Source organism: Sus scrofa, chromosome 2 (genome assembly GCF_000003025.6).
Source record: "Sus scrofa isolate TJ Tabasco breed Duroc chromosome 2, Sscrofa11.1, whole genome shotgun sequence".
NCBI classification, from domain to species: domain Eukaryota; kingdom Metazoa; phylum Chordata; class Mammalia; order Artiodactyla; family Suidae; genus Sus; species Sus scrofa.
The window spans coordinates 8,677,368-8,705,204 of NC_010444.4; the positions used below are offsets into that span (position 1 = coordinate 8,677,368).

At 39.4% G+C, this 27,837-nt stretch overlaps 1 protein-coding gene and 1 long non-coding RNA gene across 8 annotated transcripts; one reads left to right on the top strand and one right to left on the bottom strand.

Annotated features, from left to right (window-relative positions):
* LOC110259244 lies at positions 472 to 21,917 on the top strand. 7 transcript variants are annotated; one of them, XR_002341452.1, is made up of 4 exons: positions 472 to 945; positions 1,172 to 1,297; positions 11,108 to 11,222; positions 20,450 to 20,578. It is a non-coding gene; the product is annotated as an uncharacterized LOC110259244 (long non-coding RNA). The 7 variants fall into 7 exon arrangements; XR_002341457.1 differs by lacking the exons at positions 1,172 to 1,297; positions 20,450 to 20,578 and adding an exon at positions 21,373 to 21,917 and having other exon boundaries at positions 474 to 945; XR_002341456.1 differs by lacking the exons at positions 1,172 to 1,297; positions 20,450 to 20,578 and adding an exon at positions 15,480 to 15,529 and having other exon boundaries at positions 475 to 945.
* LOC100514700 (solute carrier family 22 member 10) lies at positions 8,432 to 27,589 on the bottom strand. Its single transcript, XM_003122615.6, is given in 11 exon segments — positions 8,432 to 9,141; positions 10,712 to 10,915; positions 11,606 to 11,657; positions 11,660 to 11,713; positions 13,794 to 14,008; positions 17,725 to 17,840; positions 18,269 to 18,392; positions 20,485 to 20,653; positions 20,754 to 20,908; positions 25,869 to 25,972; positions 26,721 to 27,589. Coding segments are annotated over 11 exon segments (1,656 nt in total). The 5' UTR covers positions 27,123 to 27,589; the 3' UTR covers positions 8,432 to 9,080.

Here is a 27,837-nt window from a genome sequence, read left to right on the forward strand (position 1 = left end):
TGAGAGTTTGGGGACAATTCTAAGAAATGAGCACAAAAGCGCTTTCTGGGTAGATGGAATTAATCTGCCCATTGATAGAATTGTAGTCTACAAGTATATGAATTTATCCAAACACATTGAATTTTGAGCTTGGAATTTGTAATTTGACCATGTGCAAATTTTAACTAAAATGAAACTGTAAACAATAGAATGTTATGTATGTATATTTATTCTTTTTGTATCTACTGTCAATTTTTCCTATCTGGTTACTGTAATACCTGCATAAAACTTTTCGTAGCTTTAACAGTCTATTTGAAGCTGATAGCAACTAATTTCAATTGCATACAAAACTCCACAAATTTATTTCACACACAGAGTATATGTTATTGGTGTCAGAATTTACATCTTACTGTGTATTTATAAAACAAATGTTTATGGTCATAATTATTAATGCTTTTGTATTTAGCTTTTATGTCGGGTTAAAAGGTGATTTATGTGCCACCATTACATTATTATGTTATTATTTGTTTATATATTTCCCTTCACCTTTACCAGTGAGATTTATACTTTGTTATGTTTTCATGTTGCTGCTCATGTTTCCACGTTGTTACTATTTCTTTGCAGCTGAAAGAACTCCCTGAGCTTCTTTGAAAGGATTCTTTGAAGTCTTTGTCAGGAAGGTCATAGGTAGGGATTTCTTTTTTTTTTTTTTAATATAATGATTTTTCTTTTTTTCCTTTATATCTGGTTTTCAGTGTTCTGTCTAGATAAGGATTTCTTTATGGTCAATTATTAGAGCTGCATTTTGTTAATTTGGATGAATCAGTTTTTCTCCCAAGTCTTCATAACCCTTGTAGCCTTGCATTTCTGTCTTTCTATTTAAAGAAGCAGTCGGCTTTTCCAGTCCTTACAGGCTTCTGCAGGGAAAGCCCTACACCAGTCAGCTTGTTCAGACACTATGGACAGGTCAGTTGGCTGGCGCCCTGGGTGGGCTGGCTTGTTAAGGTCCATTGTCATGGCCCGATGCTAGAATTCACAGACAGGCTTTCTCTCTCTCTCTCCCGTGAAAGAAAGTGGGGACCAAAAGGATCTTTCTCAGTTCTTTGCTGTGCCTTATTGTGAGACCGGAACCCTGGGAAAGCAGAACTCCGCAATTTTAAAGAGGTCCTTTCTCATTTTTCTGCTCCCCTAGGATAATGAAACCTCTTACCTGGATTCTGAACATCTCATAAAGGAATTTTCATTCCCAAACATTTGTTAAATTGGTGTTTCTGTCGGAGAGAAGGACTGGGACCTCCTATTCTGCCATCTTTCTTAGGTCCGTTTCTTTTATCATTTGTTCTTTTGTGTCACATCTAAGAAATCATTGCCTAGTCAATATCATGAATATTTACTCCTGTGTTTTCTTCTGAACATTTATAGTTTTAGTTCTTATATTTGTCTATGATTCATTTTGATGTTTGTTTGTTTAATATTTAAGTCTCCGATTTATTTTGATGTTTGTTTATCATATTAGGTAGAGGACCAAAACTATTTTTGGTATGTGTGTATCTATCTGTCCAATCATTTTTTGAAGACTTTCTCCTCCTCACTGAATTTTCTGGTCCCCTTTTGTTAAAAATCAATGGAGTATAACTTTAGGGTTTATTTCTGTGCTCTCAATTTTATCCCTTTGTGTCTAAGTCTATCCTTATGCCTGAACCACACTATACTGTATAGCTTGGCAGTAACCTCTGTTTGAAAAGTGAAAGTCCTCTATTTTCTGCTTTCTCAATATAGTTTTGGCAGTTTGAGTCTTTGAATTTCCATTTGAATTTTAATGACAGCATGTCAATTTCTGCCAAAATTAAAGAAAGCCAGCTAAGATTTGTATAGAAACTGGGTTGAAGCTGTAGATCAACTTGGGAAATATTGCTTTATTGGCAATACTACGCTACCCAGTACGAGACTATTATTGAGATCTTTATTTTCTCAGAATGCTGCTTTTTGGTTTACAGTTGACAATTCTTGCCCTCCTAGATTTTTTTCTGTGTATTTTATTCTCTGTGATACAATAGTAAATTGATTTTTTAAGATTTATTTTTGAATTGTTTATTGCTAGTATAGAGAAATAAAATCGATTTTTGCAATTTATTTTGTATCTTACAAAGTTGATAAACTCATTTATTACTGCTAATAGATATTTTGTAGATCCTTGAGAATTTCTACATACAGAACCATGCCATGTATAAATAAAGACAGTTTTGCTTTTTCATTTCTAATATGGGTGTCTTTTATTTATTTTTCTGGTCTAACTACCTTCACTAGAACTTTCAATACGTTGTTGAGAATACACGGTGACTGTCAACATCATTATATTTCTGAATTTCTGTTGAAGAAATCAGACTTAACATCATCCAGGATGACAATTTTTGTAGATGCTCATTTTCAGCTTTATTGAGGTGTAATATGAGTTGGAAGTGCTCGCTTCTCAAGTTTGTGAAGGATTCACTTTAATTGCATTTATTTTTGTACTTTGGTCTTTTGTCTTTTTAGGGCCACACCCGCAGCACATGGAGGTTCCCAGGCTAGGGGTCGAACCTGAGCCGTAGCTGCCAGCCTACCTCACAGCTACAGCACCATGGGGTCCGAGCCATGACTGCGACCTACACCACAGCTCACGGCAGCAGGAGGTCCTTTAACCCACTGAGTGAGGCCAGGGATCAAACCCGCATCCTCATGGATACTAGTTGCGTTCATTAACCACTGATCCACGACAGGAACTCCTAACCAGGCTAAGCTCCATGAGTCTGAGCTTCTCTTTATGGAAAATTTTGAAGTTAATGATTCAAGAGCTTTAACTTTTATGGTCTTATGAAGATTTTCCATTCCTTGAGTCAGTTTTGGTAAATTTTGTCTGCCTAGGAATTTTTCCATTTCATCAAAATTATCTTGTTTCTTGACATTCAGTTGTGTACAGCATTACCTATCTGGTCTCTTTGACTTGTGATTTCAGAAATTTGAGCCTCTTCTTATTTTTTCTCTTGTAAGCAACCTAAAGTTTATTCTCCCTCTTTTTTTCATCTTTTCAAAGAAGTAATTTTGCTTTCATCAGTTGTTCTCCATTGTTTTTATTAATTTTTTTCTGACTTTATTACTTTCCTTCTGCTTTGTTGGTGTTTGGTTTCAAGTTCAAAATTTGAAGCTTAGATGGCTGATTTGCACTCTTTTTCTTTATTATAGTCATGTATTCCTAGATCATGCTTTAGTGCATCCTATAACTTTTGGTGTATTATGTTTTCATAATCTTTAATCTCAATTTTTTTTTCTAATTTGCCATGTGATTTCTTCTTTAATTAATGGTTAGGTAGGAAGATGTTACTTAATTCCCTCAAATTTCTGAATTTCTCAAAATTTATTTTGTTGATTTCTAATTTAATTCCATTGTGGTCCATGAACATACTTTGTATTATTTCAGTCCTTTACTGTGTATAAAGATTGTTTAATAATATATCATCTATTCTGGAGTATGTCACATAAATTCTTGAGAAGAATAGGTATTGTGGTGTTTTAGGTGATGTATTCTGTATGTGTTAGAATTGTTCATTTGCTTATAGAATTGTTCAAGTCTTATTTACCCTTCCTGACATCCCGGCTAATTGTTCTATCCATTGTATTTAGTAGGACTCTTACTGTTGAATTTTCTATGTTCTCCCTTCAATCCTGTCATTTTTTGCTTCATGCATTGTAGGGTTCTATTGTTAAGTTTATGCAGATTTATAATTATTATATCTTCTTAAAGAATTGACTTATTTATCTTCCTAAACTGTCCATATTTTGCTTTGTAACAGTTGTTCTAAAGTCTATTTTATATGACATTTAGATAGTCACACTAGCTGTCTTGGTTGTTGTTTGAAGTATGTCTTTTTCTACCTTTTACTTTCAACCTGTTGTACCTTCGAACTTAAAGTATATTTCCTATCAACAACCTGTAGTTGGATGTTAATGGTTTTCATCCAGTCAGACAGTCTCTGCTTCTAGTTAGATTGCAAATATTATTTTGATATTGTTGGAATCACATCACTTATTTTGATTTTCTTTTTCTTTCTGACTATTTTGTTTCTCTGATCCTTTTTTTTTTTTTTTTTTGTCTTTTTTTTGGCCATTTCTTGGGCCACTCCCGCAGCATATGGAGGTTCCCAGGCGAAGGGTCTAATCAGAGCTGTGGCCGACAGCCTACACCAGAGCCACAGCAACATGGGATCGGAGCCCCGTCTGCGACCTACACCACAGCTCACAGCAACACGGGATCCTTAACCCACTGAGCAAGGCCAGGGATTGAACCCACAACCTCATGGTTCCTAGTCGGATTCGTTAACCACTGAGCCACAATGGGAACTCCTCTCTGATCCTCTTTTAATATCATGTTTCATTTTAAATATCTTCTAATGTATCATTTAAGTTATGTAAGCATTTTTACTCTTTTATTTTTCCTCAATGCTTTCTCAGTGGTTGTGGTAGAGCTTATAATACACAGCATAATCTATCAGAAACTACTTCATATTTATACTCACTGAATTCCAATAATATATATAAACTTTACCTCTGTGTAGTTCTATTTCCTCCCCCATCCACTTTGTGCTATTATTTTTAAACATACGGATATATTACTATAAAATACTTTCACAGTCTAAAATAGTTTCTTTATCAATCTTCCCAGTGTCCAAGGTCCATTTAGTCAAGAGACGAGACAGAGTGTGCCAGGATCAGAACACTCCTCCTCTGTTAAGGAAAGCTCTGTACCACCGCAATACAGTAATATACATGTAATTTGGGTATATACGGTGTCTATATATGAGTGTTTATTTAAAATTGTTTTCTGTAGGTAATTATATTCCATAATTTAAATTTTTCAAAGAAAAAAATTAAGAATGGGACAAGAGGGAAATGAACAGGAAGCAGAGAGACACATAAAGTTTATTTATAAGTGAGAGAAAAATGTGGAGGGAGAAATTGTGAAACTGTGCTCCATAGAATCGAAGGTGGTGCTTAATAGAGATCCTTGAGGGTGCCTTACGGAGCAGCAGATTAGGGAACATCATCTCAGAAGCCCCTCTGCTTGTAACCTGCATTTACTGAGTAAGCCCATTTTAGTTGTATTTTTTTCCCTTTCTCGAACTGCCTATCCTCTAAACTTCACAAAACCTCAGTAGTTTACCACCAGACTTCTAACTCATCCCTATAGATAATGTGTCAAATGTGTGAGTCACAGCAGGAACGGGGGTTTAAGTTGTTTTCCAAAAATTTGGAGTTGGTTTCTGCCCAATACACCTGGCTGAGACTAGCGGAGCCCATCAGCCCTAATACTGGCCTGCACAGAAATGAATTACCCCACGTTTTCCCATCCTCCAATCACCTTTCCAAGTGCCCAAGATCACCTGCTTCTTTATACTAGAAATATCTCAAGCCTCTGGACTTGGAAGGCAAATATGAGATTTGTTCTCCTGTATCCTTACTTGTTCACTTCATGATTACACCTTTCTCTGCTGCAAACCTCAGCCACTCAGTGTTTGGCTTGCTGTGTAATAGGCAAACAAACCTGGTTTGGTTTCAAATCTGGTGAGCAAGCCAGGAGGTAAGTCCAGACGTTTCTTTTGCCCAAGGTTATTTGGCCCCTTGATGGTATTTTTCGCTTTAGGACAAGTCCTGTTACCCAAAACAGAGTCCTCTGGATTTCCCCCAGATCCATCAAGATCAGCAGTGGTTCCAGGAAATTTTAGGCATATCTCAAACATCTCAATAATATTTTTAGGGAAACAAAAATATCCTGCACCCAAGTGTTAACTCACAATGCTCAGCTTCCAGGAATAATTACCAGGTAAGCAAAAATATAGGAGAATAGGCTCCATGAAAAGAGGAAAAATATTCATGAAGAAACAGATGAACAGAATAGTCCTACAAAATAACTTGTTTGTTAAACACCCTCCCACAAAGAAAACGGCGGGTATCTTCACCAGAAACTTTTACCAAATATTTATGGAAGACCTAACTCCCATTTTGCACAAACTCTTTCAGGAATGAAAGAGGAAAGAGAGTTTCCATACATTCTATGTGGGTACCATTATCTGATATCAGTAGCAGAAAAAGATGTTGATCTAGAGACCAATAGCTGTCATTAACATTGATGTAAAAACCTCTCACTTAATTTTAGCAAATCAGATAAAACAATGTTAAAAAATAAAAGTTCTTATATCCTGAGCGTGTAGGCTTATCCTAGCAGAAGCTTCACATTTTAAAATTCATCAGTGTAATTTGCCAGTTAGACTAAACAAGAATAACCATATGTTCACCTCAATATACATGAATAAATGTATCAGGGAAGACAAAGAATTGTAGAAGCACAAAGTAGATGCAGATAAAGTGTGCTCTTTCAGTGACCTGGTAATTTTTTGTACAGAAAAATTAAAAACATTTTTTTATTCTTTAACTCAGTCTTTTGGCTTTGTATAAAGATGCTCCAATCTTGATAACTCAAATGGAGAGATATTGAGGTATAAGCACCCAAAATAACTCTTTAATCCTGCCAATTTACAGAGACTTGAATTTCCATGTTATAATCATATGGACTTGGAGTTCCCGTCATGGCGTAGCAGAAACGAATCTAAGAACCACAAGGTCGCCAGTTTGATCCTTGGCCTCGCTCAGTGGGTTAAGGATCCGGCATTGCTGTGAGCTGTGGTGTAGGTTGCAGACACGGCTTGGATCTGGCATTGCTGTGGCTCTGGCATAGGCCAGCAGCAACAGCGCCAACTAGACCCTTAGCCTGGGAACCTCCATATGCCATGGGTGTGGCCCCAAAAGGAAAAAATACAAAAAAAGGGGGGGGCAACTATTTACATGAAGTACAATGAGACTCCCCAGCTACTATCACTTTCTAAAAAAAAATAATAATAATAATAATAATAATATGGGCTTGTAGAAAATCACAATGTGACAGCCAGACTTCATTTGCGGACAACTTGATACTTCCAATTTTATGTTTTTGTCTCATTAAATCTTTGTATCCACAGGAACAAGCCAAGTCCTTTATACTTGATACATTTTCAACTGTAGTTTGCTCAATTAAAATATGAGTAAAACTTGGAGTTCCCGTCGTAGTACAGTGGTTAATGAATCCAACTAGGAACCATGAGGTTGCGGGTTCGATCCCTGGCCTTGCTCAGTGGGTTGGGGATCCGGCATCGCCGTAAGCTGTGGTGTAGGCTCGGATCCAGCATTGCTGTGGCTCTGGCGTAGGCCTGTGGCTACAGCTCTGATTAGACTCCTAGCCTGGGAACCTCCATATGCCGCGGGAGCGGCCCTAGAAAAGGCAAAAAGACAAAAAAAAAAAAAAAATTTGAGTAAAACTCAATATAATGCCAACTGTTTTGAACAGCCTATAGCATGTTTAATTTTTAAAGTTAGAGCATGTTTCCACATTTATGAATGCCCATTACAGTGTGCCTTCACCCATAATGAAAATTATTAGTATATTTAAATCTGTTATTAAAACACAAATTTATTTTTCAAACTGGGTTTGCCTTAAATTACTATTATTTTTTTTTCCTTTCTTATGTATTTTATGGTTTTCTTTTTTAATTTTTTTTGAGGTATAGTTGATTGACCATGTTGTGCCAATATTCATATATACTTGAGTTACTTTGCAGTACAACAGTAATTGGCACAACATGGCAAATCAACTATACCTCAATAAAAATAAATATATACATATATATACACACATATGTATATATACATTCTTTATATGTGTGTATACATACATACATATATGTGTGTGCATTTATATATATAATATAATATACACATTCTTTTTCTCATATTATTTTCCATCATGTTCTAGCCCAAGAGATAGGATATAGTTCCCTGTGCTATACACTAGGGTCTCATTGTTTATCCATTCTAAATGTAATAGTTTGCATCTGCTCACCCCAAACTCTCAGTCCATCCTACTCCATTCCCCCTCCCCCTTGACATCCACAAGTCTGTTCTGTCTGTGAGTCTGTTTCTGTTTTGTAGATAGTTTCATTCATGACATGTTTTAGACTCCACATATAAGTGATATCATATGGTGTTTGTCTTTCTCTTTCTGACTTACTTCACTTTGTATGAGAAATTTTGTTTGCATTCATGTTGTTGCAAATGGCATTATTTTGTTCTTTTTTATGGCTGAGTAGTATTCCATTGTGTATATGTACCATAGCTTCATAATCCATTCATCTGTCAATGGACATTTAGGTTGTTTCCATGTCTTAGCTATTGTGAATAGTGCTGCAGTGAACATGGGGGTGCATGTATCTTTTTGAATTATAGTTTTGCCCAGGAGTAGGATTGTTGGATCACATGATAGTTCTATATTTAGTTTTCTAAAGATGAACAACTTTTCCTGTAAAAGCCATGACACTTGGAATATAACTTAATTTGTAGTGATTTTATTAAATATATATATATTTTGAAATTCCTTACCCTGTTACTTGTGCTTTAATTTTGATACTTTATAGCATTTTAAATTGTATATGCTATTTTTGAAAATATAAAGAGAAAACTGCGAAAAGAAAGCAATAATCATTTAAAATTTCATTGTTCAAATGTCATAATCATTATTTCAATGAATATATTTCCCAAGATCATAGGTCTTTCTATTTGCCAGCGATTTATGGTGTGAAAGAATCATGTATGAAGTGTATATGCTTTGATATCTGTTTCTGCACTTCTTTTCATTTCCAGTTGCATATGCTATACTGTTCTGGTTTTTGTAGATTTATTTATAGTTCACTATATGCTGCTGCATATATCTGTCAGCCACATCTTAATTGAAAGGTATTCCTTTTTTTCTGAATAATCTTATCTATTAATAATTTATTCATAATTTGATTTGTTCAACTTCTTCCCCAAAATATTGAACTGTAAAGGAATTACATGTTCCCATGTACAAATTAATGGTATAATTATAAATGCGATTCATCTTTCCGTTATATTTTCTTGCTAGTTTGTAGATACAAAGAAATCTCCAGTTGTTCTCTTCATATTTTTCTTTTCCTCACTTGTAAGCTCATAAAATCTCCTTAAAATTTTGTCACTTTTATGCAGTAATCTTTTTCATTTGCTTTTCTTGAGAATTTGTTGCTGAAAAACAAAACAGAAACAATTAATCAACAAATGACTAAGTAAAAACAAACACTAAAAAACAGACAAAAATAAGTTTGGGTACCCTCCCTGCACAAGTGCAAACTGATCCTCTAACCATTGACTTTTTCTGAGCCAATAAAAACCCATGAGGGATTGACACTCGTGCTGGAAAAGGCTGTGCTGACTGGGCAGACCCAAGAAGGCAGTTTGCAAGTTGCCACTCTCTCTTGGTCTCTTTAGACCTCTGACCAGTGACATCTTTGGGAAGTCAAGAGGTGGACTGAAATTCCCATTTGTTACGCATTTAATTGTCCTGCCAAAATTCATGTGTTAAAGTCGTAACGCTCCGTTTCTCAGAATGTGAGATTGCCATGTTTGAAAACAGGGTGATTACAGATGTAATTCATAAAGATAAGGTCGTGATGGGGTAGGATGGGCTCCTAATCCAATACCCACGTTTTCCCGAAGTGAAAGGGAAATATGAACATAAATGCATGCAGGGAGCTGCCATGTGAAGACTGCAGTTATTCTTCCACAAGCCAGGGAACAACCAGAAGCTGGAAGAGACCTAGAACAGATTCTTCTCTAGACCATTCGGAGGAAGTAAGACCTTGCAAACAACTTGAATGCAGACTTCCAGCCTCAGGGGTTCCTGTCGTGGCTCAGTGGTTAACGAATCCGACTAGGAACCATGAGGTTGAGGGTTCAGTCCCTGGCCTTGCTCAGTGGGTTAAGGATCCGGCGCTGCCGTGAGCTGTGGTGTAGGTTGCAGACGCGGCTCGGATCCCGCGTTGCTGTGGCTCTGGCGTAGGCCGGTTGCTACAGCTTCGATTAGACCTCTAGCCCGGGAACCTCCATATGCCTCAGGAACGGGCCTAGAAAAGGCAAAAAGACAAAAAACAAAGCAAACAAACAAACAAACAAAAAAACAGACCTCCAGCCTCTAGAACTGTGAGACAATAAATTTCCGTTAAGTCACTCAGTTTGTAGAACTTTATTGTGGAAATTCCAGATCACTAATATACCGCTTTTCTTATTTTAAAGTATCTTTTTCCAGTTTCCTGTTTCCAGTTTCTCTTTTCCTTATCCTCAATATTTCCATTACTTGTATCAACAAAATTTCTTGAATCTCACCGGCACATATACAAGATTTATCTCCTTATTGTCTTTCCCAAGAGAATCTTTACATGGCATCCTAACATTATTACTTCCCTGGCCATCTCATTTCTTGTCCTTTTATATCTCAGGCTCTTATGGATTGACAAGCATGAAATACCATCATGAGCGCAGGTAGGATGTGCCTTCACAACAGAGCTAGTTATTGTCTCTTTGGCACTAAAACTACCCATGAGAACAGGGCAGAGGGGCTCTCTGCAGCCTGGACTAGAACTCACAATGGGTAGAAATGACCTTGCCACTCATGAAAGGCAATGGCCCAGGGTGGAAGCATCCCAGGCAAGGCTCAGCCGCCCAGGGATCTGAGGGACCCAATAGGGGCTGCATCTTTCTCACCCAAAGATCCAAACCACACAGTCCCCACCAGGGGATGGATAGAAGGTTTACTCACTCATTTTCCACATCCTGGATGGTGTCCGGCAGAGGCAAATTTCTGGTTTCAGGTAGGAAGAAGATGACAAGACCACCAAGGATGGGACTTACTGCATAGATGATCCAGGGCAAGGTGGGTAGATACACCGCTACGGTCATCAAGAGGGGAGCCAATGTTGCCCCACCTCTGGCAGCCAAATTTTCTAATCCCGAAGCTGTTGCCCTGAGGGGTAAGCAATGATAGATAAGGATCCAGCAAGAATTTGTGCAAGTAACTTATGTTCTGTTATTTTTTTATGTTCTATTATTTTGATGTGATTGTGCAACCAAGAAAACGTGATTATTAAATACATGGGTTTGATGGAATATACTTATTTCTGTAACTTCCTTGTGATTTTTGAACTGTCTTTCTCAGGGTCAAAGTACATGAGGACCCAATTTCACCATTTTAAATGGAAGTGACACACTGCACCTCTCCGGACAAGCGGTCAAAAGATTGAGAGGATGCTTAACACGGAACATGGCACAAGGTCAGTTTATTCAATAAACTTCAGTTACAATTGCTTTTACTATATTATTACTATTATAAATAATTGCTTTATAATGAACAGATCTTACTATGTTTATTCTCACAATAACCATCAATTAGCTGGAAGAGACCTACTTTGGGTCCTGGAAGAATATCCAGGAGTTCCTGTCATGGCACAGTGGTTAACGAATCTGACAAGGAACCACGAGGTTGCGGGTTCCATCCCTGACCTTGCTCAGTGGGTTAAGGATCCGGCGTTGCTGTGGCTGTGGTGTAGACTGGTGGCTACAGCTCTGATTAGACTCCTAGCCTGGGAACCTCCATATGCCATGGGTGTGGCCCTAGAAAAGAGAAAAAAAAGAAGAATATCCATAAACTCATTACCTGACTAAAGTGGGGATGAGTTCGGTATAATGGACACTATAACAGTTGACAAAGCAGCAGCAAAGCTGATTCCCAAACTTGCCAAGGTCACACGCAGGGTCTGCATTTCTGGAGACAAGAAGACCAATGAGATTAAAAAATCTGAACTAGGAGTTCCCATCGTGGCGCAGTGGTTAACGAATCCGACTAGGAACCATGAGGTTGCGGGTTCGGTCCCTGCCCTTGCTCAGTGGGTTAAGGATCTGGCGTTGCCGTGAGCTGTGGTGTAGGTTGCAGACGCGGCTCGGATCCCACGTTGCTGTGGCTCTGGTGTAGGCCAGTGGCTACAGCTCCCTTGGACCCCTGGCCTGGGAACCTCCATATGCCGTGGAAGCGGCCCCAAAGAAATAGCAAAAAGACCAAAAAAAAAAAAAAAAAAAAATCTGAACTAAAGGAATTAGCATCCACCAAATTTAATCAGAAAAAAAAAAAAAAACCTCTAAAGTTTATTTGTATGTTTAAAATAAGTTGTAGAAAATTGTGGGAGTTCCCTTCATGGCTCAGCAGTTAATGAACCCAAACAGAATCCTTGAGGATGCGGGTTAGAACCCTGGCCTTGCTCAGTAGGTTGAGGATCCAGCATTGCTGTGAGCTCTGGGGTAGGTAGTAGACGGGGCTCTACGTTGTTATGTCTGTGACGTGGGCTAGCAGCTGTAGCTCCAATTCAGCCCCTGTCCTGGGAGCTTCCATATGCCACAGGTGCGGCCCTCAAAAGCAAAAGCAACAGAAAAAAAGGGAGGGAAAATTGTACAGTTAAGGACCATGAGTGATTCAAAAATAGTAAAATGTAGAATTATCAACATAGATGGTAAAAAATACATAAAATTATCTGGATTAATTGCAGAAAATCCTTCTGCATATCTGAGCTTTGCCAGAGGAAGGAAATGATGAGTCTGGCAGAAATTTGCTTTCATTATTCTGCCCAGTACTTGCTGTAACCTTGTTGTGGATGGTAGGATTGTCATGTGGACTCAGCTCTAACCCTGAAGACGTCACAATTAAAGGGCAGAATTTAAAGAGACCAGTAAGTAATCCTGGGTTTTCTAGGAATGAGAAGGCTTTTAGCAATGTGGGATTTTCAATGACAACGTCAGGAATGTCTCACATAAACTTAAATGAGTCAGTCAACCTAGGGTCCATAGAGCATTGCCACCAGGTGAGGACGGCACGAGGGAGTAATAGAAGGACAGGACTACTGTTAGTGGACAGGCTGCAGAGAAGCTAGATCTAGAGCAATGCTGGACATAAGGAACCAAGGATGGAAACTTCTATTGGGAAAAAAAGTCAAAATTTTGGAACCACTCCAAAAGTTTCAGGGAATCAGTTTTCTGCATAATATACAAAGAAATCTAATTGTAGTGTAATAAATCGGAAAGAACTCTATTGCAGTGCATAAGCCCACATCATCAATGATGCTCTGAGGAGCAGAGTCCCCAGTCTGTAATGCCATAAAGCGTGTTCCTGCATTGGGAGATGGAGAAGCACCGTGCCCACCAAGATTCTCCTACTCACTACTTAGCATCATTCTATTCATCTCTAAAATAATCTAACAGGGAATGGACAAAGATGTTAATCTTACTTTCTTGTTTCCTCTATACACTTCTTCATCATTTGAAATAGGGGATTCTCTTCCATTTCCTGGAAGGGACTCCCATACACAAGAGCAGTAGTCATGCTGCCTCAACGCCCCAGTCACATGTGGATATGCAGAAATGGAGAAGTAGACCAGTCATCAAAGTTGGTCGTAGAAGTCCAAACAGGGGGAGTGACCATATCCTGTCCTCACCTGGGCTATAATTGCACGGCCTCGCCCCTCCAAGCTTGTTATTTAACATGCATATGGAAAAAAAGGCACATGAACAATTGCTGCCCTAGAGAAACTACCTAGAGTAAATGGGACCATTTTCCAGACACTAGTGCAATGTGATAAAGATGAATATACACCTGAGCTTTCCCTCGCCGACCTTCAACTCTTTTCCCAAAAACATAGCAGCAAAATTTCTTATAAACTCTCAGATGGGTTTGAAGGAATACTTAGCCCTTAAGGAGGACCTGTCTTTACTCCTGGCTTCAGACAAGTGTGACCATTGCGATCCCTGAAGGATGGGAAAAGGACGTTTCCTTTCCCCCAGAGTCTGTCTTCTCTCACCTTGGGGCACAAACATGTTGGCCAAAATAGAAAGTCCCAGTAAGCACATGAATAACATCACGGTTGGTCGACGGTCCATATGACTCAGAAATAAAAGTGCAGCAAATCGGACCGAGGCAGTGAGAATTCCAAAGATGACCTGGAACAGGAAAATGTTGCTCCCAAAGTACTGTAGATTGATAAAGATGCCGTAAAAGGGTATTGCGTTTGCAAATCTGTAGGGAACAAAAGAGGAAAAATCCATATCATAAGATTCAGAGCCCATGTGCTGCAGGTAAAGATAATATATTGACTCAATCAAGAGTCAATATCGAAGTGTCTGATGGCATAATTCTTAATTTCAAGATGATAAAGTTACCATAAAAATTGCACAGCTGTAAAGGAAAATGATACTCGTGTAATTCTTTTGTCTGGTTTCCTAAAGCATGGTGTTGACAATGAGAAAAACATACCCTGACTCCATCTCCAAACTGGGTTGTATAGAGAATTTGAATAGAGGATTAAAATTGAATTGGGGGAATTTCTTTTTTCTTTTCTTTTTTTTGTCTTTTTTTTTTTTTTTTTTTTGTCTTTTTGCCTTTTCTAGGGCCACTCCCACAGCATAAGGAGGTTCTCAAGCTAGGGGTCCAATCAGAGCTGCAGCTGTCGGCCTACACCACAGGCACAGCAACTTTTCGGGATCCGAGCGGTGTCTGCCACCTATACCACAGCTCACGGCAACGTCGGATCCTTGACCCACTGAGCAAGGCCAGGGATTGAACCCACAACCTCATGGTTCCTAGTCAGATTCGTTAACCACTGAGCCACAATGGGAACTCCCTAGGGAATTTCTTTTTGAGGGCTGGATATGCTGTGAGTTCTCCCTCTCCTCCTTCAACCCCAGTACTGTAAAGAATTTCTCTTTACTCTCTCTACTAGTAATTGAAGCTGCAAAAACACTACCTGTGTCCCCTTTGCCTGGCTGCACAATGTCCTGAGGGCTAATACAAACCTGGGAAATTTAAAGTTCATATCTGTTTCTTAGGGCTAAGAGAAAACATTAAAAATACATGTTAAAAAAAAACTCCACCATTAGTAATAAAGGCAGAGGTTCCCACTAGGGATCTAATTTCACCCAGAAGCATCTTAAGGGAAAGGCATCCACTTAAATTATCTACTATACTGAGAGAGAAGTATAGATAATACAATAGAAAAAAAAAAAAAAACTGGTACAGATCACAGAATTGCAAGCAAGTCCTGTCTTGACCATTATCTGTATTTTTTTCCTTCCACTCTGATTGTCTAAAACTCAGAAACATAAGTCTGTGTCCTAGTGGATATGGAAAAGTTGAAAAAGCACAATGCGGTTAAATGCAGAAGCAATCTGCTAGGATACACCTAGGAAGAGCTAGATTATACAATTCAACAGTTACTCTCTCAAGTCTGGCAATGGTCTCTATTGTTCTGTATGCTTTTTGTGGGTGAACGTTAGGTCTTTAAATATCCAGAATTATATTTAAAATATCTACTCCTTTTGGAGACCACCTCTGGTCCACATGTTCTATGATGAAACTAGTTCGGAAAAAAAAAGCATTTCATGTGATATTTGTCTTTCTCTTTCAGACGTACTTCACTTAGTATGAGATTCTCTAGTTGCATCCCAAAATTGCTGCAAATTGCCTTTTTTTTTTTTTTTTTTCTTTTTAGGGCTGTGTCTGTGACATATGGAACTTCCAGGGCTAGGGGTTGAATTGGTGCTGCAGCTGCTGGCCTACACCACAGCCTTAAGCAAGACCGGATCCTTAACACACCGAACAAAGCCAGGGATTAAATCTCACAGCCACTATGTTGGGTTCTTAACCTGCTAAGCCACAAGGGGAACTCCATAAATGCCATTATCTTGTTCTTTTCATGGCTGAGTAGTATTCCACTGTGTGCATGTACCACATCTTCTTTTTTTGTCTTTTTTTGTCTTTTTTTTTTTTTAAACTTTCCTATGGCCACATCTGCGACATATGGAGATTCCCAGGCTAGGGGTCTAATCAGAGCTGTAGCTGCCGGCCTATACCAGAGCCACAGCAATGCAGAATCCGAGCCACGTCTGTGACCTACACCACAGCTCACAGCAACACCAGATCCTTAACCACTGAGCAAGGCCAGGGATTGAACCCACAACCTCATGGTTTCCTAGTTGGATTTGTTACCACTGAGTCACGACGGGAACTCCATACATCTTCTTAATCCATTCATCTGTCCTACTGTACAGCATAGGGAGCTATATCCAATCTCTTGGGATAGAACATGATGGAAGATAGTATGAGAAAAAGAATGTATAGGTATGTGTGAAGGGTCACTATGACGTAAGCAGAAATTGACACAACGCTATAAATCGACTATATATATATATACATATATATGTGTATATGTGTGTATATATGTATACATATATATGTGTATATATATATATATTTTGTCTTTTGTCTCTTTAGGGCCACACTAGTGGCATATGGAGGTTTCCAGGCTAGGGGTCTAATCGGAGCTACAGCTGCTGGGCTATGCCACAGCCACAGCCATGCCAGATCTGAGCCACATCTGTGACCTACACCACAGCTCACGGTAATGCCGGATCCTTAACCCATTGAGCGAGGCTAGAGATAGAACCCACAACCTCATGGTTCCTAGTTGGCTTCATTTCCGCTGCACCATAATGGGAACTCCCAAATCAACTGTGTTTTAACAAAATAAAATTTAAAAAGAGAAAAAAGTATTTCTACTACTAAACTCACAAAATTTTATCAAAAAAATTAAAAATTAAATTTATCTTCCTGACTTTATAGACATAAGAGATAATGAACAAGATTTTCTGCAGAAGCCCTCATGCTAACAGACAAATAGTGCATCCAAATCGGACACCCATAAAATGACACCAACATTGAAGTAAATGGATAAATTGTAGGGTATTCATCTAAGGCAAACTAAAACCCTAGGAAGGAGAACAACCTACAGAATGGATGAATCTTCATGAATGAACCTAAGGAAAGGGGGCTTGTCACAGAGACCTTCTGCCATTTACATCATGTCAAGGTCAAGATCAGGCAACATTCCTCCGTGGTGGAGATCAGAACATTTGAACAAGTGAGGGCAGTGAAGAGGGAACAAGAATGGGGCCGTAGCAGTGGTGGTGGAGGTGATGTGGTTATTGTTGTATAGGATAGGGGAGGGAATCATGTGTCTGGATCTGGACATTAGCATACATTTTTATATATTGAAATATTCATTGATCCGTAGATATGCATGCTCTCTTCACTATCTGTTTGAAAATATGCCTCAATTAAAATTAAAGTAAAAAAATAACAAAAATTAGGAGTTCCCATCATGGCACAGTGGAAACGAATCTGACTAGGAACCATGAAGTTCCAGGTTCGATCCCTGGCCTCCCTCAGTGGGTTAAGGACCCGGCGTTGACATGAGCTGTGGTGTAGGTTGCAGACACGGCTCAGATCTGGTATTGCTGTGGCTCTGGCATAGCCTGGCAGTAATAGCTTCGATTAGACCCCTAGCCTGGGAACCTCCATATGCCACAGACGCAGCCCTAAAAAAGACAAAAGACAGAAAGAAAAAGAAAGAAAGAAAGAAAGAAAAGAAAAGAAAGAAAGAAAGAAAAAGAAAGAAAGAAAGAAAGAAAGAAAGAAAGAAAGAAAGAAAATTAAATGCCCAAATCTGTACTGTGATGGATGGTCTCAGCATCAGTCTCCACTGAGGGGAGAAGTACTGTGGTATGACATAACCAACTTACAGCATATGTTCATCTCCAGGTGGGTCTTATTTGGTGTGTTTTCTGTACCTTTGACCTCCAAATTACTGCCTCCCTTTCACAACAGTGCTAAAACTTTGAAATCAATAGAATTACGTCTCCCATTTTGAATATTGCTATGCACTGTATCAAGCCCACCTCACAAAGAACAGGAGACATATCCTTTTACGCAGGTTGGGTGTGCGGAACAAGTCCAGCAGAGTCGTTTTGGTCCGTGCTGCCTCCAGCTCCTCCTGCATGGTAGCTCTCAAACCCTTGGACAACAACAGACATGCATTATTTGCCAACTTAGTGTCAGGTGTTGTGGAGAGTACTGGCACGCAATAGGACAAGAGAGATGGGTTCTGTTTCTTTCTAGTGTAACATATTAAGCAAGGAATCACAGGTGTGAATGTTACATGAAGGAGGATGTAGGGAGTTAAGAGAGACTCCAGGAAATAATACAGCAACAATGATATTTTGAAAAAGAAGCCATAGAGGGGTCGGCATATCCACTAGAGAACATAGGCTAGAGCGAGAGATCGGGAAGCGAGCTAAAGGAAGACCTGATACGGTGTTCAAAGCTTCTTTTCTATGAGATATACATGATAGAAAAGCAGCTTTTCTATCTTGGTAAGAAAAAGGCAGGTGTTAGTTTATGTCTTCCCTCCAACCCAGGAACCACCTTCCCCGTCCTGCTCACCTCCATGTTCAGGGTGGCTTCAATATTCTTTAGTCCATTTCTGCGTGCAACTTTTTGAAGTTCCTTTAAGCCCTCCTCTGGTTTATTGGTGATAATCAGCCACCGAGCAGATTCCACCAGCCACCTGATGAAAGAAGGGCTCACGCAGGCAGTCAACTCTCTCTTGCTTGTAAGTCATATGATTATTGACAAAAGATGTGCTTTTGCCTTCCCTAGCCACCGCTTCGCTTGCTGGGTCATAAATAGAAACTCAAGTTCTGTTACATCAATTCGAGGAAACTATGAGTACCTGAAAGGCACACCACATGCAAACGATCACAGACCTTGGAGTCAAATTGCCTCTAAGCAAGAGATTTTCCAAGAAGCTTATGAAGCTGAGATTTGAGAGTCCCTCACATACACAATTCCCTTCCAAAGTTTGGCGTGGGATCTACCAACTTTGTGCACATGGTATACATTGATAATATATATTCTTTTTTTAAAAAGAGGCCCCCAGGAGTTCCCGTCGTGGCGCAGTGGTTAACGAATCCGACTAGGAACCATGAGGTTGCGGGTTCAGTCCCTGCCCTTGCTCAGTGGGTTAAGGATCCGGCGTTGCCATGAGCTGTGGTGTAGGTTGCAGACGCGGCTCGGATCCCGCGTTGCTGTGGCTCTGGCGTAGGCTGGTGGCTACAGCTCCGATTAGACCCCTAGCCTGGGAACCTCCATATGCCGAGGGAGCGGCCCAAGAAATGACAAAAATAAATAAATAAATAAAAAGAGGCCCCCAAATTATGTAAGCTTAGGGGTTAAGAAATATTGTAAATACCCCTAACACTATCAGCAATATTCGTGCCAATACACAATTGAGTCACTTCATTACATCTGCCTCCGTTTTGGAGGGTATTTTTGTTTGGGGGTTTTTGCTTTTTTGTTTTTTGCTTTTTGTTTTGTTTTGTTTGTTTTTTGGTTTTTGGTTTTTTAGGGCCATACCTGAGGCATATGGAAGTTCCTAGGTTAGAGGTTGAACTGGAGCTGCAGCTGCTGGCCCACATCATAGCCACAGCAACGCAGGATTCGAGCTGCATCTGCAACCTACACCACAGTTCATGGCAACGCCAGATCCTTAACCCACTGAAGACAGCCAGGGATGGAACCCGAATCCTCATGGACACTAGTCAGGTTCGTTAACCACTGAGCCACGAAGGGAATTCCTGCCTCAGTTTTCTCATCAATAAAAATGAGGAGAGGAGGTTCATTTTCCTTGCAGAATTGTTGTGAGGCCAGAATGACTTCGCAGACAAGTCTGACATGGATTATACTGTCCTTGCCCTCTGAACTTTCTCTATTAGATCTATAGTCACCTTCTTCGGTCTACTAAATCTGATTCTCCGTAGAATGATTTTTAAGTGGAAGAATGAAGTTGCCCACTTAAAAAAAAAACGTTTGTTAAAATTATTTAAAGGAAGAAAGATTGTTGAAATCGTCATGTAAGTGACACAGTCTACGTGCCATTTTCACCACTGGAGAAATCATGCTCTTTTCTCAAACTGCTCTATGAATAAATTTTCTACCTTTCTTTATTCAATTCCATCCGCAACATAAAAAAATCACTGAAAATTTACTGGGACAAGATTCATTCCAAAGCCAAAAAAAATTAAGGTTTTTTTTTTAAAAAAAAAAGTTTGTGTGTGTGTATATGTATATATTTTAGGGCAGCACCTGTGGCGTGTGGAAGTTCCCAGGGTAGGGGTCAAATTGAAGCTGTAGCTGCCAGCCCATGCCACAGCCTGTGCAACACAGGATCCAAGCCATGTCTGTGACCTACACCACAGTTCAGGGCAATGCCGGATCCTTAACCCACTGAGCAAGGGCAGGGATTGTTCCCACATCCTCATGGATACTATTCAGGTGTGTTTCTGCTGAGCCACATGGGAATTCATGTCTATATTTGATACGAAGAAAAATAATGTTGTAATAACACTGATTACTCTACTGAGTTAAATATATGAAGAACAATGGCAGGAAATACCTAGGGCTCTCAGGCAGAAATGTCCTTGTTACTTCCAGGTTTGCTTCTCAAATCTCAAATTGTTCAGAGTGAACAAATGAGTGAGAAGAGTTTCAGGTCCAAACAGTAAGAAACGGTCCATGAAATAAGGAAATCAATATATCCCATATCAACATACTTTTTCATCCCAGGTTCCCTTAAGACCGAGCAAGAGAGAGGTCCATACCTTGATAAGAACAAGAAGACAAAGAAAGGTAGAGACACCACGAGCTGCAGGGTGCGCCAGTCTCGAAAGACTAAAGCCAGTGCTCCCAGCATTATCTGTCCCATACTAAAGGCACAGTTCATCAGTGTTATTACCCAGGCTTTTGACTGGGACCTTATCCACTCTATAACTGAAAGAAAACCCAATGGGCGTATTAAAGTCAGACAAGGGTAGATTTTCAAGGTCAAATTCAAGGTGAGGAATGGAGGAAATCAAAATTGTTGGCTTACCGAGCATCCAGTTATTTGACATGGCGACCACAGTAGAACAACCTGACCAGAAGCGTAGAGAGCAATAAAGGAGGAAGTTGGGGGCAAAGGCTGCACAGGTCCCAGAGATGGCGAGCTGGAGCAAACACCACCTGAGAATCACCTTTCGCCCAAACCTAAGAAACAGAGAGACTGGCTACATTACGGAGCAATGATGATATGTTGTAAAAAAGAAGAAGAAGAAGAAGAAGAAAACAAAAACATACTCTGAAATTTAAAGAGTGTTCTCACAAGCAACTCTTGGTACCTGAAATAAGTGCTAAATCAACAATAGAAATCTGGAGTTCCCATCGTGGCTCAGTGGTTAACGAATCTGACTAGGAACCACGAGGTTGCAAGTTCGATCCCTTGCCTCAATCAGTGGGTTAAAGATCCAGCATTGCCGTGAGGTGTGGTGTAGGTGACAGATGTGGCTCAGATCCCGCATTGCTGCGGCTCTGGTGTAGGCCAGCAGCTGCAGCTCTAATTAGACCCCTAGCCTGGGAACCTCCATACGCCGTGGGTGCAGCCCTAGAAAAGACAAAAAGATGAAAAAAAACATAGAAATCTCCTAAAGTAACAACTTTTGTCTATAATACAGACTAACAAAACCAAACTCCTTCATCCGGCCACCAGGAGGCCTCTGACATCAAGTGATGCCTTGTAAAGGAAACTACAGTGTCAGAAATTATAATACATTGTAAGTACCCATTGTACTAAAATACGTATTTAGCATAGTAGAGAGTATATACAAAGTATTAGAGTGTCCAGAATACAAGAGAGCTGAAAGTGTCCTTGTGTCTCTAAGGTAAGACAAATAAGGCTAAAACAATGAAAAATATCAGTGGAACAATCCATTAAATTGTTGAAAGTTTATGTAAGAGTCACTGTTTGTTGCATCTGGATTTATAGGTCTCAAACCATGTGCCTTTCTAGTACAGAATATAACAGCTTTTTGGGTACAGACTATAACAGCACCATTACCCAGAATGAGGATATTATACAAACCTCTCAGAGAAATGAATTATGTAAAATGAAGAATGAAGTGAAAAAGAAGGTGAAGGACAAATAAGGAAAATGAATTCTGTGTTTTTTGGGGTGTCAAGAATACGGGGCCTTAGCGGAGATAACGTGGATTGAATAGGATGTTCTTTTTTTTTTTTTTGTCTTTTGTTGTTGTTGTTGTTGCTATCTCTTGGGCCGCTCCCGCGGCATATGGAGGTTCCCAGGCTAGGGGTCGAATCGGAGCTGTAGCCACCGGCCTACGCCAGAGCCACAGCAACGCGGGATCCGAGCCGCGTCTGCAACCTACACCACAGCTCACGGCAATGCCGGATCCTTAACCCACTGAGCAAGGGCAGGGACCGAACCCGCAACCTCATGGTTCCTAGTCGGATTCGTTAACCACTGTGCCACGACGGGAACTCCCGAATAGGATGTTCTAATCTATATGCCCATTAAGAATAACTGATAGACAAGTTTGGGATTGGGAATTCCTCTCCGATCTTAAAACAGAATTTAAAATATTTAAATAATCCCCCCACACAGAAAATGTGGAGCATAAGGCCAAACACAACACCAAATAATCATATTCATAAGTACTATCATCAAGAAAATAATTTAGAAAACACACACACACACACAAGAGGCTTTCCCGTCGTGGCACAGCAGAAACGAATCTAACTAGGAACCATGAGGTTGCAGGTTCGATCCCTGGCCTTGCTCAGTGGGTTAAGGATCCGGCATTGCAGGACATGGAAACAACCCAAATGTCCATCGACAGATGATTGGATTTGGAAGATGTGGTATATATACATGATGGAATACTACTCAGCCATAAAAAAGAATGACATAATGCCATTTGCAGCAACATGGATGGAACTAGAGAATCTCATCCTGAGTGAAATGAGCCAGAAAGACAAAGACAAATACCATATGATATCACTTATAACTGGAATCTAATATCCAGCACAAATGAACATCTCCTCAGAAAAGAAAATCATGGACTTGGAGAAGAGACTTGTGGCTACCTGATGGGAGGGGGAGGGAGTGGGAGGGATCGGGAGCTTGGGCTTATCAGACACAACTTAGAATAGATTTACAAGGAGATCCTGCTGAATAGCATTGAGAACTTTGTCTAGATACTCATGTTGCAACAGAACAAACGGTGGGGGAAAAAATGTAATTGTAATGTATACATGTAAGGATAACCTGACCCCCTTGCTGTACAGTGGGAAAATAAAAAAATTATTAAAAAAAAAAAAAAAAAAGGATCCGGCATTGCCGTGAGCTGTGGTGTAGGTTGCAGATGAGACTCAGATCTGGTGTTGCTGTGGCTCTGCCATAGACCGGAAGCAACAGCTCCAATTGGACCCCTAGCCTGGGAACCTCCATATGCTGCGGGTGCAGCCCTCAAAAGACAAATAATGATAATAATGATAATAATAATTTAGAAAACAAAAAACAAATTGGTAGACTGAAGCAAAGTCATAGCAATCACATTGAACTAAGTGCTAATGGCCTAAGCACAGTCAGCTGATAGAGATTACCAGAATCTTAAAAAAAAAAAAAAACACAATATTACACTGCCCACAATACACTTAAAATATTATAGGTTGAAAGCAAATTGATAGAAAAAGATACAAGATAGTAATAATAAATGGCTGGAGTATATTTATATTATCATCAAATACATTTCAGAACAAAATAATAGTTTTAGAAATGAAGGTGCTGAAAATGTCAAATGTATCTTAATTCAACTAGTGTTTGAAACATATGAAGGAAAAAGTGACAGCCATAGATACACAATTCACAATGACAGTTGGTTTCATATTTGAATGTTTTTATTGTTATACAATACAATACTTGTCATTTTAGTCATTTTTAGACATACAATTCAGTGGTTAATTACATTTATTGTGTTGTAGAACCATCACCATTGTCTGTTTCTAAAACGTTTTCATCAATCCAAATAGAAATTTTATCACATTCTGATCTTTCATTGTTAGCATATGGAAAAAGCAATGAGAGTTCCCATTGTGGCCCAGCAGTAATGAGCTCAACTAGGATCCATGAGGACGCAGGTTCAATCCCTGGTCTCACTCAGTGGGTTAAGGATCTGGCGGCGTTGCTGTGAGCTGTGATGTAGGTTGCAGACTTGGCTCAATCCCAAGTGACTGTGGCTGTGCTGTAGGCCAGAAGCTACAGCTCTGATAGGCTAGCTCCCTAGCCTGGGAACTTCCATATGCCATGGGTGTGGCCCTAAAAAAGCGCAAAAAAAAAAGCAATAGATTTCTGTCTATTAATTTTGTATCCTGCCTCTTTATCGCTACCAAATTTGTTGATGAGCTCTAACAGTGTTCTGGTAATGTCTTTCAGATTTTCTAGGTATATTATCATGTCATCTGCAAACAGGGAAAGTTTTACTTCTTCTTTTCCAATTTGGATTCCTTTTATTTCTTTTTCTTCTCCAATTGCCATAGTTAGGACTTTCAAAACTACGTTGAATAACAGTGGTGAAAGAGGACAGCCTTGTCTTCTTCCTGATCTTAGTGGAAATGCTTTCAGTTTTTCACAATTACCCCAAAGCAGTAAAACTTGCAGAAGAAAACATAAAGAAAACTCCTTGAAATTAGTCTTGTCAATGGCATCTTCAATATAATAGCCATCGGAATTGATGAGGATATATATCATTTTTGTTTTAATTTCTATTTCTCTGATAGTTAGTGATGTTAAGCATTTTTTCATATAATGGTTGCCTATTTCTGTATCTTTGGAGAAATACCTATTCAGTTCCTTTGCCATTTTTCAAAGTCGGGTTACTTTTTGTTTGTTTTTGTTCTTGATTGTAATAGTTTTCTGTACAGTTTGAACGTTAACTTATTAGATCTATTTTTTTTTGTATCTTTTCTCTCATTCTGTAGGTTTCCACTTCATTTCATTGATCATTACTTTGCTGTGAAGAATTTTTCCGGTTTAATGTAAATGCACTTCTCATATTTGTTTTTTATGCCAAGGTCCAGAAGCTTCTAATCTACTCGAAGTTCAAGATCTTTAACTTAGCTGTCAGGCTCCCTATTCTTCAACAAATTTTCCTCTCATGTCTCCTGTCATAACCCCCTTACACACACACGCACACGCGTGCACACACACACACACACACACACACACACATGCATCTATTACCCTAGGCCATTTAAACTGATCAATCAATATCTTATTGTGAAGCATCATAAAAGCCTCCATCAGAAGACTGGTCAACCTGAGCACTAGGCCCTGAAATCTTATGCATTACAATGAGGTGATACATTCAGAACTCACAAATTTCATCCATAAGATTAAATTATGTTGGGCTTATAGAAGACAAGAGAAAGTTTAAACCTCCCGTTTCTCCTATGGGAGATTTCAGTGCATGGCTGCCATGGCTGTCCTCTGCCTTAAGAGGATCACTACCAGGTACCGGATAACCTAAACTTTTCATCCCTCATATTATGATTCCTGTGGTCTATAAATTAATTACCTTGTATTACTGAAAGAATTACCTCTAATGAGGCTTTCAATCAGTAAAACCAAACATCCATATTACAGATAGAGTTATTTCAAAATTCAACTTCAGTACCATCTCATTTAGCACCAAGATTTTATGCAAATGAACACTAATTAGAGTGGCTAGCCGTGAAATGACCCGTGTAAGAACCCACAAGCCATGGCAAAGGCCCACAATGCTGTTTCTCCAATGAGAGTGAACCTCCTTTCTTGAAGAACATTCCTCTCACTTCCCATTGGTAACTCTTTCATCTTCAGAAATGAAGTTTACGGACCTCACCGCTAAATAGTGTTCTGAAATGCCACCAGATCTTATGGAGAGGTCATTTCTGTGTCCAGTGCAGAGATCTCTGAGACAAAAAAAAAATGCCATTTTTTTTGCAACCATGAATGGAATTCTACATTTCCATCTTCAATTCCCTAGAAACCAAGGAAACCCTCAACAGTATCAATTGTACATTGAAACTCAATAAAGACTTCTTTATGAAGGAGTTAATCATAAACCATGAAAACACCACAGAGGAAGGGCAGCAATAATTTGGAGACACGCACCTGTCTGAGAGACAGCCATATATGAAGCCTCCCAGCAGCATTCCAGCCATGAATGCAAATTGAACCAATGGTTTCTGTGACTGATAATCACATACGAGGTCCCACTGGAAGAGAAGGAAACCAGCAGCAAGGAGCTTCACAGCACCTCATAATTCTCAGTTTCACTCACTCCGATAGCCCTCAGTGAACTACATGCCTTCACTACATTTACTCATCCATAGCATACATGTCTCAGTTTAAGCATTTTTTATAGGAATCTTCAAATAATTATCCTAGGTTATATCTGGATCAATATTCATATTCACCTATCACTTGCATACCTCACTGGCTCTCCATCTTTGCCAAAAATTGAAAACACTGAGGATATTTTTTTTTCATTACTGATGACTGGACGGCAATCTAGAATGAAATGCACACTTCATTTGTTTCTTTTATTAGTAAAAATTCCAGGATGTGGAATTTTTAAAAATTAATACAGATGTTTTCTCTGCATTTCCATCTTCAATTCCCTAGAAACCAAGGAAACCCTCAACAGTATCAATTATACATTGAAACTAGACTGAGAACAGATGACCAAGAATAATTTCCCACATATTATATCGAGTAACTTGTGTAACCAGAAATCTTCACCCTAAACTAAGCTTTGGTTGGTAAAATTCATATCCAGTTTGTTGATTTCACTGTCATCAATCATAAGACTTAAAAATTAAAAAGCAATTGTTATTCTCTAAAAGAATAAAGGAAAGCTGACTACACTATCTACAGAATAATTGAAGATGTGAATGTTGCCTATTTTTATATGATTCTGAACACCCAGACTATAGACTCATGAAAGTTAGATGGAGCCTTTACCTCAGTCACGATTGTGGAGGAGAAGGAGCTTCGGTCATACACCCAGCCATCCACACAGGGCTCCGTGTCCAGATCAGTCACATTGGGGAAGGTCCCACTCAGGTGAAGGAGCTGCCACTGGGGGTGGAGGAAGCGATGACATTTCTCAGGTTTCAAGTTTGAGTCCAGGGGGATGGAGATTCTCAGGAGAACATCAGGGCTGAGAGTCCCTGTATCGTTATCAGAGACAGTGTCATTATCAAGGATGTGGACCCAGCAGCGATGAGCAGGAATGGCTGCAGTGAAATTCTCCAACAGAATTTGACAAATTGTTAACATGAGACAAGGAAGAGCTAGAACCATCTGAAGGATCTGGAATTTCCCCAAACCACCAACTTCGTTCAGGAGCTCCTCAAAGGCCATTGTGAAGAGGATATCTTCAAGAAAAGTCACATTAAGTTATGGACATAAGTTTAAAGAGAGAAAAATATTTCCTTTTTTTTAACTCACACAAAGTCTGTGTGACCTCACACCAATTTGTCATCAGTGGGACTTGTCACTCACTACTGCAACAGAGCAGTGGAAGCAGTTTCCCCAGTCTTTTTGGAAGCAGGAGATACTACTTTTTAGAGAAAATTATTTACTAAAGGTACTTCCAGCAGGTGACCATTAAATCTGTTTAAAGGTTTACTCTCTGATGTTCTTTCCTCAGTGATTAGGTAAAACCAAGATGGACTTTGACATGTACATGTTCTCCAAACGAGCTAAAATAAGTCTGGTACACAGCCTTCAGTCATCGGGAAGAGAAGATTGTGAATGCAGAATACTAAAAAGAATTTGTAGTTGAGATTAGCAACTTAAAACAATCTTGAATGTTTGTATAGACTTATATCAAAACATCTGCAAACCAAAAATCTAAAATAAATAAACAAATAAGAAAAGCATTCCAGGAGTTCCCACTGGGGCTCAGTGGAAACGAATCTGACGAGCATCCATGAGGATGCAGGTTCAATCCCTGGCCTTGCTCAATGGGTTGAGGATCTCACATTGCTGTGAGCTGTGCAGTAGGTTGCAGAGGCAACTCGGATCTGGCGTTGCTATGGCTGTGTTGTAGGCCAGCAGCTACAGCTCAGATTTG